This window comes from Maylandia zebra, linkage group LG15, assembly GCF_041146795.1.
Source record: "Maylandia zebra isolate NMK-2024a linkage group LG15, Mzebra_GT3a, whole genome shotgun sequence".
NCBI lineage: Eukaryota > Metazoa > Chordata > Actinopteri > Cichliformes > Cichlidae > Maylandia > Maylandia zebra.
Window position 1 is genome coordinate 22526674 of NC_135181.1, and position 11892 is coordinate 22538565.

General features: G+C 39.8%; 1 protein-coding gene across 1 annotated transcript; it reads left to right on the forward strand.

Annotated features, from left to right (window-relative positions):
* The first annotated feature begins 5013 nt into the window (after positions 1–5013).
* pnrc1 (proline-rich nuclear receptor coactivator 1) lies at positions 5014–10990 on the forward strand. The gene is made up of 2 exons (XM_004568410.5): positions 5014–5659; positions 8181–10990. Exons 1-2 carry the CDS (start codon positions 5324–5326, stop codon positions 8649–8651), a joined length of 807 nt encoding a protein of 268 aa, XP_004568467.1. The 5' UTR covers positions 5014–5323; the 3' UTR covers positions 8652–10990.
* Positions 10991–11892: the final 902 nt, after the last annotated feature.

The window sequence follows — 11892 nt, forward strand, 5'->3', positions numbered from 1 at the left end:
TTGAACCAGTTTAGTACAGTTCCTGAAAGACCTGCCCAGTTCTCCAGTCGTTTGAGTAATATGTTGTGGTCAACTGTATCAAATGCTGCACTGAGATTCAGTAAAACTAAGACTGACATTTTTCCACTGTCTGTGTTCAGCCATATGTCATTAAACACTTTGGTCAGAGCGGTTTCAGTGCTGTGGTTCTGTCTAAAACCTGACTGGAAGGCATCATAGCAGTTATTCTGTGTTAAGAAGTAATTAAGCTGTTGAGAAACTGCTTTTTCAATGATCTTACTTAAAAATGGGAGATTTGAGATCGGCCTGTAGTTGTTCATTTGTGTCTTGTCAAAATTGTCCTTTTTCAGTATAGGTTTTATTACAGCAGTTTTTAGTGGTTCTGGATACACACCTGACATTAAAGAAAAGTCGACGATCTGTAACAGGTCTGACTCCAAAGTCTTTGAGGCCTTTTTGAAAAAACTTGTTGGCAGGACATCTAAACAGCAAGAGGAGGAGTTCAGTTAACCTAAGATGTCCTCCAGATCTTTACTGTTAATAGGGTGAAACTGTTTCATGGTGTTTAAACAGTTTTTCGGTGGACACAGTACATATCCTGAATCTGCTGTTGATGTACCAATTGCTTGTCTAATCTTTTGGATTTTGTCTGTGAAGATTTGGCAAAGTCATTGCAGGCCATGGTCGAATGAAGTTCAGCTGCCACTGACACAGGAGGGTTTGTTAGCCTGTCAACTGTAGCAAATAGGACCCGAGCATTATGACTGTTTTTGGTGATGATGTCAGCGAAGTAGGACCTCCTTGCACTCCTCAGTTGTAAATTATAATTGCGAAGTATCTCTTTATGATGTCATAGTGAACCTGGAGGTTTGTTTTTCTCCATCTGCGCTCAGCTTTCCTACACTCTCTTTTTTCTTTTTTCACCAGTGTGGAGTTTCTCCATGGAGACTTTTTCCTTCCAGAGATAACCTTCACCTCAATGGGAGCAATAGTGTCCATAACATTTAACATTTTAGCATTGAAGCTATTGACGAGCTCATTGACTGAACCCCTGGACAGGTCAGGTGTTAATGGGAAGACCTGGTTAAAGATCTCACTACTGTCTTCAGTTATACACCGTTTTGTGATCACTGCTGTTGATATATTTGTGTGGGCTGAGATTTTACTTTCAAAGAAAACACAATAATGATCAGACAGGCCCACATCAGACACAGTAACCTTTGAAATGCTCAGGCCCTTGGAGATCAGTAGGTCAAGAGTGTGTCCTCTATTATGTGTGGCCTGTGTTACATGCTGAGTCAGCCCAAAGTGTTACTCAGGTCTTTAGTCCCTTTGTCCTGAGGGTTGTCCACATGGATGTTAAAATCCCCGACAATAATTACACAGTCGAAATCAACACAGATCACAGACAGCAGTTCACTGAGATCATTAAAAAAGTCTGTGCAGTATTTGGGAGGCCTGTAAACATTAAGAAACACAGCTTTGGATGGGGCCTTCAGCTGTGAAGCCACATATTCAAAAGACTGAAAACTTCCAGGAGATAGCTGCTTACATTGAAATGATTCATTAAATAAGACAGCAACCCCTCCTCCTCTCCTGCTCACCCTGGCCTCACTGATAAAACTGTAGTTAGGGGGGGGTCATCTCGATGAGAACAGCTCCACTGTTATTTTGGTCCAACCAAGTTTCAGTTAAAAACATAAAATCAAGGCTGTGCTCAGTGATTAAATCATTAATTAAAAATGTTTTCCCAGCTAAAGATCTAACATTTAATAAAGCCAACTTAAGTGTTTTAGAGGTATTACTTGTCCCCTCATGTTTGGGAGCAGTCTGTGGCACACAAGGTATGTTTACTATATTTAAAGATCTTTTAGAGTGCAGATCTCTGTGTTTTGACCAGGCCACATGTCTCCTTCTGTCACCTAAAAGTACAGAACTTTTAAAACCTTCTAGTAAACAGGGTCCCAGCTTCTCCTGGGAAAAGTCACCACTGCCATAATCCTCGCAGCCCAGACCCTTCACACATCACGCATCAGACTGTGGAGACAGAGCATGAAGGTGGTAAGGAGGAACTAAGGGGGCGGGGCTGGGCAATGTAACTTTGATTGCACTGTTGAGGGCGGGGCTTGGTGACAAACCTTTGGCCGCTCTGGTGGGGGGTTTATGGGGGACAAAAAGGGATTGGGCCGGGGGGTAGATCTAAGCCCAGCATTGACCCGCTCCATCATCTCTTCAGTGAATTTCAGGTGTGGGGAGGAGGGAGACAAGGAGGGGGAGGAGGGTGATGGCCTGTCAGGGGTTTGGGGGAAGGTCGTGGTCCCTGGTCCTGGTCGTTGGTGTTGTTGAGAGTTGGAAGCAAATAGGGACCCCTCTTCTTGCCTCTGATGTCTCTCCTTTCTGAAGCTCTTCCCGGGTGGGGGCAGATGAAGATCCTCGTCAAGGTTTCTGCTGGGCTTTGTCTGTTCTTGCATAGTGACAATGAACTCAGGTTTGCTATCACACAAGTGTCAAATCCTTGCAGTGCAATTACTGTAACTGACATTTTTTTGTCTTAGCTGATTATTTGAGAACTAAAATGTTAGCTTTTAAAATTAAAAAGACCAATCATAACCTGCTTACAAGCAAAGAACACATTCAAATCAAATCAAATCAAATCACTTTTATTGTCACATCACATGTGCAGGCACACTGGCACAGCACATGCGAGTGAAATTCTTGTGTGCGAGCCCCACAAGCAACAGAGATGTGCAAACACAACAACACAAACGAGCAAAATACAAGAATGGCCAACCTGAAACTAATAAATATATGTACAATATATAATAGTGTATGCATTTCTGGATGTGTATACTGAATATTTTCCTACGTGTGTGTGTGTGTGTGTGTGTGTGTGTGTGTGTGTGTGTGTGTATACACATTTTTACAAATTAAATAGTAAAAAAAATAAAAATAAAATAATAATAATAATAATAAAATATATAAAATATACAGAGTTGAATATGTGCAAAACAAGTGGCATTTATATACAGTATGGAGTGCATAATGTTAAAGTTCCAGTAGTGAAGCTGAGGTGTCTATGACGTGTTCAGCAGTCTGATGGCCTGATGGAAAAAGCTGTCTCTCAGTCTGCTGGTTCGGGACCGGATGCTGCAGAACCTCCTTCCTGATGGAAGCAGTCTGAACAGTTTATGGCTGGGGTGACTGGAGTCCTTGATGATCCTCCCCGCTTTCCTCAGGCAGCGCTTCCTGTAGATGTCTTGGAGGGAGGGAAGCTCACCTCCAATTATCCGTTCAGAGCACCGCACTACTCTCTGGAGAGCTTTGCAGTTGTAGGCGGTGCTGTTGCCATACCAGGTGGTGATGCATCCAGTGAGGATGCTCTCAATGGCACAGTGATAGAAGGTCCTGAGGATGCGGGGGCTCATGCCGAATCTTTTCAGTCTCCTGAGAAAGAAGAGGCGCTGCTGCGCCTTCTTCACTGTTTTGTTTGTGTGTACTGACCACGTAAGATCCTCAGCCAGATGTACTCCAAGGAACCGGAAGCTGCTCACTCTCTCCACAGCAGCGCCGTTGATGGCGCTGGAAAAATGCTGGAAAAATATTAGCAGTACCATGAATTGAAATGCATGTATTCTGTGGTTATTGTGTAGTCATTTTTCTCTCTTGCGTTAGACTTCTTGTTGAGGTTGTGGGTATATTGAGTATATAGGAGGAGATGTACTTAAATTATTTATTTTGTTGTTTATTTAATACATAAGCAGACTTAAGTCAATAATGTTAAACTGTGTCCATTTAGATAATCCTAGATGCACGCTACATGGCGTTCCACAAGGATGTCAAACATTTGTTTTTAGGTGTTATTAGCTGCACCAGGAATCCCCATAAACCGTACATATATACATCTGTCTAAATATAATCTTACAAGTAAAAGAAGTAACTTTAAAAATATACAATCAAATATAACAAGGGTAGTCTAACAGGACATAAAAATAGAGCACTCAAAATTCCTCACGAAATCTCACAGGGGTTGTTTTGCTCACTCTTGAAAGCTGCTCCGGCTAAGGAAAGTGGGCGCTCATGCAGTGCAGTTCATTTCTTTACCACAAGGCGTCACTGACGGACCGTTAAAGGTATACCTTTAATTCATTCGGTTTGTTTTTTTTCATTGTGAAATATTTAAAAGCTTATCTATTATTGACAGGGGTTATATAAATTAATAAATTAATATGTGTCTTCATCCATAGTATTTCAAACACAGTGATACAGAGAAGACTTTAATGAGATCGGAGACCTCTTATTAATCAGAGAAATTAATGTTTGATGTCTAAATTTCAGGAAGAAGGAAACTTCAAGTCAGACATCCCCCAAGAACATCAGAGCAGGGTGCAGGTTTCTACAGGTCCGTTTGTAGTCTGTCACATGACAACAACAAACAGCCTACTAACTGCACTGGCAACATAAGCCCTGCCCACTGCAGCTGAAATTATTTATTTTGCTTTTCTTATATTACATTAATGCTCCGCCTTTGAAAGACATAACCAAATAAAAAAACAGAGGAACTCAGAATAAAACGTCACTGGCAGGATGCGGTCTGACACGCCCCTTACTGGAAACACGGACCCCGGAAGTAGCAAAACATCCAGTTCAACAGACAAATACCGGAAGTTAAGGAGATTTTCTGCAAAATATACCAATATCTGCACTCCATGTCACCTTATGTTATGATTTCTACCGTTCTGACTTTTCCTCCAAGTGTTATTAAATGCTGATACTTAATTATTACATTAATATTGTATTTTATATGGGTTACCAATGTTATTAGATTTTTTGGTTAAAATATTAATTTCATCATTTCATTATTAATAAATTAGGGTGGGGTGTATACGTTAAGGGTCAAAAATCAAACCTTTCTCGCAGAAATTCTCGTTTGAGTCTGAATGCCCTTTTGTACTTTGACGGATGCACAGTTAGTCGTTTTGCTTTGAAAGGTTCTACCGGAAGTGACGTATTTTATTATGGGTAACTTAAGCTCTCTGCCACTTCTGCTTTGACAGGCTCATTTTGCACGACGTGTCATCCATTGTTTAGCGGCAGCAATAACTGAAAAAAACCTTTTAAGTTTCCACACTGGAGCTTCCGTTGATATACTTTAACGTTAAATTCGTTAAGTATTTGTTTTCTGTGTGAGGGCAGCTCGAAAAAAGGAAAGCGAATTATCCACTTAGCTAATTGGTAGCTAACTGTTAGCCTGTGACGTTGTTAGCTAAAACAACAGCCGCGGAGGAATTAGACAGCCTGTTTATGTTTTCGCCACTTCAGAGACATGTTGGACGGATCTACCGCTTATGGCGATGAAGCCAACATCGGCAACGTCGAAAATAACAACCCGATATCGCTGATTTCCAGCAGCGATGTGACGAACAAAACGAAGCAGGTTCTGCTGAAGAAAGGCGGAAGGAAGCTGCGGAACGCAGCGCCGCTGCACCACCACAAACCCCCGAGAAACTGCCCCAACAGCCGCCTGTCGGACCACCACCACCACAGCAACAACAACACCCTGACGGCCTCGACTGGTCACAGACCCGCATCTCAGGTCGGAACCGAGCCCGGTGAGACCGTGCTCACCCTCCATCCCCTCAAACATGGAGCCAGGAAAGAGGTACAGATTACAGCTGCACTGCAGCTCTGCACGGGCTTGGTGCTGAACTGACAAGTAAACCTGTAGCAAGTTGAACAAAGGCTATTAAAACCATAATGGGAAAATAAACTATGATCCACAAAGTGTATGATCATATCGGTTGCCTTCAGAAAGTACAAAACGTCTAATAAGCTTTAATATATTTTATTTTAAGGTTTGTTTCTCTGGCATACTGTTAAATTTGGTAAAATTGGTTGTTCATTATATTTTATAATCCAAACATTTAATGAAAATTCAGTGTCTACAGCCATGTGTATATTAAAGTATTTGTGTAGAAGTACATGCAGACTCATGTAAAAGTACACGTAAAGATACCCATACAAAACTAATTGGGCTGAAACCCAGTTGTTGTGCCTGAGGCGTTTTTAACTGACGCAGTTACCACTCTTTCTCCTGAAGGTGACGTGAGTCGAGTCTTTGTTCCTCTTTCACCCGCTGATTAGCGAGGAAAAAATGTTCCCAATTACGCATGGATGGCAGGCTTGTCTGTCAGATAAATGCAGATGGGAGAGTCCACAAAAAAGACAATGAAAACATGTTTTTGGTATAGGAAGTGTATTGCTTTAACAGACGGACTTTTTGGCGTTAATATAAATGTGCAATGTTGTTCCTGCTTATTAAAAATGTTTGGTTCCTGCCTAAGCTTTGTTTGGGCCTCCACCAAAGGAAAATCACCTGGACTGTATTAGCAACAGTTTTAATCATATTTTCCTTCAAACTTTCGTTTTACTCAAGCTAAATTGTTTCTGTTACTTATAGTAACACAAACTATCAAAGCGGATCAGTTGTGGTTAAATGGCTTGTTTTGAGTCAGGAGAAAACCTGCATGTTTAAGAATATCAGAAAACAGGGTGTTGCTGTGTGTAGCAATTTGACGGGGTGGGTGAAAACAAGTATGAAACTGTTCAGTCTATCGCAATACTACGCCCCCAAGCTTATCAGGTTATTACAAAATAATGACATCATCTAACTGGCAGTGGGTCTTCAACACACCCGAGTCTTTTGTATTTCTTTTCCTTTTTCTCTTTGGGTATAAACTCTGTTTCTACACTGGTTATACTCTGATAGTGAAATGTAAACACCCCCCCCCCCCCCCCCCCCCAAAAAAATAAATAAATAAATAAATAAATCAGGAGTCTGTAACAGTCAACAACTGGATTTTTATGCAAAACATTGGTGTCAATAAATTCGTTCCTTTAGACATTACCATGCCTACATAAACAGATGGGAATTTGGATATGCAAGCACAGAAGATAATAACAAATGAGGAAGGTTTGAAGCGTCGACGAGTAAGTCAGTTTCTCCAAAAGTGAAACCTAAACTACAGGCTGTGTGTTTGTCTCAGCAGCTGTGAGAGAAAAACTGTTCAAGCAGAAAAGTTATAATTGTACACACAGATGAGTCCAAATGACTCATAATGTTGATGTGTAAATACCGGTGGTAGAAATAAGCAACTTTTTGACATCAGCTTTACCACATAAACCTAAAAGATGATAATGTGCGACTTTTTTATATACATAACAGTGGAACCCCGGCTTAGGAAGACCCCATTTAACAAAAAATTCAAGTTACGAAGGCACTTAACAACAATATTTCTGCCCGTGGTACAGCAAAATGCCCGCGTAACGAAATAGATAAAATAGAAAATTTTAAAAAATTAAATTAAATTCCATAATGTTATGTACATGTACACGTGTGTATGCATGCATACGTATGCTTTCTTCAACCTCCGCCACCTCCTCCTCCACCAAGAACTTCGTCTTCAGCCAGCATCGCCTCACTCAAAAGGCGATGGAAAAAGGTGCTTTGACTTAGGAAAATTTTGACTTACGAAAGACCCTCTGGAACGAATTAATTTCATAAGTCGGGGTTCCACTGTATTTTGTTTTCAAAGCCAAATGTTTCCAGATTTTATGATTGTAGCATTCAGTAATTGATTAAATGCTATTTAAATTAAGTGATAATTTTGGCTCCTAAGGCTGATTGGAGGGGGGTGCGGGGACAAAAGTGATTAAATGGTTAGCCATGTTGCACTTATTTCCTATTCATCACGTCTCCAAATTCTTGTTTTTGTTTAGCTTGAGCCAAGATGCCGAAAGAACCTTTAAAACCCAAGATTTTATCTAAACGCAACTATGCTGATATTTTGAGCTTCCAACTATGCATTTAACCCACATTTTACAAGCAACCTCACTCACTCTGGAAATGTTTTTGTAAGGTCAAAAACATCCCCTACTGTGGTCCCTACACTATGATTAATAAGACAGCCACTGTGACATCACGATGACATCAGTTAACCACAGTGTTAACATTTTGGTCACTGAGATGTGCGTGTGTGTTTTGGAGTAATAAATGACCATATCTAGACAAGAGGGTGAAGTGTCAGTTACTAGCCAAGTCTGCAAAGAAGCAGACGTCTGCCATTTAGTTTAAATTTCAATGAATATTAATCCAGTTTTATTTCAAACTTTGTGTTTTGCAGCTGCTGAAATTTAAAGGTGGCAGATTGGAGCGAGGGGCTGCACAACCAGGGGGTCAAGCTAACCGCAGCCTGCCTAAGCATGATCAGACCAACCATAATGTGAACACCAGGAGCCACAAGCCCAAGCAGAGCCAAACACCTGGTGTGGCTCACCCCACAAAGAAGAAAGATAACAGCACACCTAATAAACCCACCTCCGTCCATCAGGCTCAAGAGCAGAAAAAGCCCCTCCACCCCTCCAACAACGTAAAGATTGTGAATGCACTGCCTGCTGAAGCTGCACCTGAATACCTCAAAGATGGTGAGAAGGTCTATGCTGGAGCTAAGTTCAGTGAGCCACCCTCACCCAGTGTCTTACCGAAACCGCCCAGCCACTGGGTCGAAGAAGATGAGCCTATTAAGAGCAACCAAAGCCGGGAGCAAATGACTGTTCATTTGAAGTCACTGCTGAAGGTTCAGGATGCATCATGACCACAATTTGGAGTTTCAAATCAGAGCTGACCTATAGTGTCTGCTCTGCGATTAACCTTTAATACCCACAATTGGAAAATTAAAATGGAAAGTTAAATGTAGTTTGGCCCTTTTAACACACTGCAATACAATGTAGGGAGTTTTATTCACTGTAGTACAATTTCCCATTAGCCAACATGCTGCCTGCATTTGTGAACATTTTGTGCACGTTGTGTTGTTGCTGGAAATCTGACTGACATGCTGTGTATGTCAGATGTTTATCAGATACTTCCTGACTTCTGGTAAGCTGATAAATGACTGAAAGGTTTTTTGTCACTCAGTTAGTGAGATTGTGCAAAAGTGATCTGAAGTCGCCTCCAGCAGCAAAACAATCAGTGTCTGATGTTTACGTCATGCAAAGTGATGACGGCACTTTCTTTGTGAACACTTTGGAAATGGCAGCCATGTGTTTGACTTTTTAAAGCACTTGTGTAAATGTACATAATCTATTGTAAACACACATTTGTGTATATTTTCTTGTTATTTTAACTGAGATTCTAGTTTTGTTACTGAGGTTTTTCCAGAAAAGAGAAAAAAAATAGTCCCCCTGCGAACTGAGGCACTTTGTTACAGCTTCATCAGCATGAGGCACAGTGGATGTAAGAGACTGTTTTCAGTGTAAATCAGTTAGAGCAATCAGGAAGGGCAGGACACCTTGTTTTGATGTTCCAAAGCTTGACCAGCCACTTTGATGAATTCACCAGCCAGCTTAGAGCACAGGAGAGGACTTCCACGTTCTGGCAGTGTACCTTTCAAAAGGCTTGGAAAGTGGACTAATCAAAAATGGGGGGGGAAAAAAGAAAAGGCATGACCTTAAGTTACAGCTGCTAGCTGAAGTTCTTTCCCTTCCCTCAACACGGGTCCAGCTGGTGGAGAGTCGAGAGTCAAATCAGGGACTGTGATGCTGACGGGGCTGTTGAAGCCTCAGTGAAAGCAAGATAATGACGACGATGTGAAAAGTCGCACAAACCAGCTGCTGCAGAAAGCCAGTATCCTGCATCCACACCAAGTGCTTTTTCTTTTCTTTTTTTAAATTTATTGCACTGATATAAAAAGTGTGTACACTTTAAGTTTGCTTTTTCTTTGTGTCCACTGAGCACTTAGCCTTTTTTCTTTTTTGTTCTTCTTAATTTTTTTTTTGTCCCCACACCAGAAAACTGTTTACAAAACCGTATCTGAAGTACATCTACACATTAATGTTTCAGGGACTTCATGGCAGTAAAATTAAAATAACAATTTTCAGGTTTTTTTTTGTTTTTTGACAATCAGTTATGTAAAATTTTGTTATAATGAATCAGTAACTCAGCTGTCCTCATTTTTATATGAAATGCCAGGATTAGAGTGAGTTGATTAAATAATTTGTTTTGAAGTCACTATATTGAAGGAAAAAAAAATCCCCAAGCATTTGTTGTTTCTACCTCCTGAAATCTTCTAAAGACATTTTATTGTTTCGCTTTTGAATTTGGAAAATTGTAAATTGGATGTTGAGCTACTATCAGACATTTTATCCATGGATGAATTGGTCATTCCTGCTGCCTCAGACACTGGGAATGATTGATTTGTGCTATTATGTGGTAATAGAGGCAGGTAAACATGCAGTAAGTGAGGATGTCTAAATGAGGAGAGAACGGAGTCACAGCAATGTTTGTGTGCTATGTGTTATTTGCTGAATAGAAAAAAAGAACAAAGTAAGTTGAAAAGAGATTAATTTTTAAAGTTTAGCTTTTTCAGTGAAAGCAAGGACTTAAAGGAGAAATCGCTGTTGTACACACACATCACAATGTTTGCACACTTTAACTTTTTACAGATGTTTAAGGCTCACTTGGACAAAGTCAAGTTTTTTTTCTTTCCTTTTGTATGACTTCTTTTTTTCCTAAAGGGGACTTGATTTTCACTCACATGCTCATGCCATGTACCTCTTACCTGTATTTGTGTTTCTTACACACATGATTGTTTACCAGGAGTGAAGTATGTGTTAAAGTTAATACAGGTCATCTTATGATTATGTACCATAAGTTTTTTTTTTCTCTCACTTTTTTAACTTAATTAATTTTCATGGATGCAGGCAGTTGCTGGATCTTTTTCTTTGACCTCTGTGACGTCGCTTGAATGGAAAATTGTATTAATGTAGCAAGAAAAACTGCCCATTTCATTGCAGTGTTTTAAAATCATTTCATTCCATTTATAAGAATAAGCATAAAAATTCGTCCATGCCACAATTTGAGAATAAAAGGTGTTTATTTTATAAAGTCTTTCATATCAAAAATTTAAAATGCAATTAAAAAATTGGTAACCCCTACTATATTGTTTGAGTATTCATTACAGGTGGAGTTATTTTTGTGAAAATGGGACATAAGGGAAATTGCAAGACTATTGTGGCAACTTTTACCAGAATAAGGAACTATCACATCATCATGGCATCATTACTCATTTAACTATAAATATTTTATCATATTCACACACACACATTAGTTTTAGTCACTGTGTGTGGTTTTTGGAGTAATAAACAACCATATTTTGAGACGAGGTTGAAGTGTGAACTTACCAGCCAAGGCTGCAAAGAAGCACACCTCTGCCCTTTAGTTCCTATTTCAATGAATATTAGTCCAGCAATAGAATAAAAGACACTGACTGATGGTGTTAACATAACACATTACAGTATGACCTGAAAATTAAAAAGTCCATACATATGACCAAGGGCAGTCAGAATCTGCAGACCATACTTTACTTCATTCCTTTTATGAATTCAGAAGGATACTGGGCTGTGCGCTGGTGAAGATACAAAATCTCAAATTTTGCCCATTTTACCAATGTAACAAATCCTTCCAAATATCCCTGCATCCAGACTCATTTAAGAAGTTAACAATTTTTAAAGTAGGCCACATCCTACCCCTAGTAAACTCTTTATAAATCCTCAGTCCCGTGACTAACTGCAGGTGACTAATATTAATATCAATAGTAATATTAAATCTGATGCATCTCACAGGGATTTAAATGCATTCATCCTGCTGATGTGATTCAAACTTGATCAGACAGCTGAACCTTACTAGTTATTTTGAACAAATGTCTATTCTTGTGAAAGAAAAAAAAATCCTCCTAAAATAAGTAAGCAGAGCTTGTGTTATCATTGCATGGCATTGTGATTTTACTTGGCCTAGACATTTGCAAATACTTTCGAAATATGAAAACTGAATTCATATAA

Coding starts and splice junctions, on each gene's coding strand:
- pnrc1 (XM_004568410.5), top strand. CDS start 5,324: ATGTTGGACGGATCTACCGCTTATGGCGATGAAGCCAACATCGGCAAC. Junction 5,660..8,180: donor AACATGGAGCCAGGAAAGAG/GTACAGATTACA, acceptor TGTGTTTTGCAG/CTGCTGAAATTTAAAGGTGG.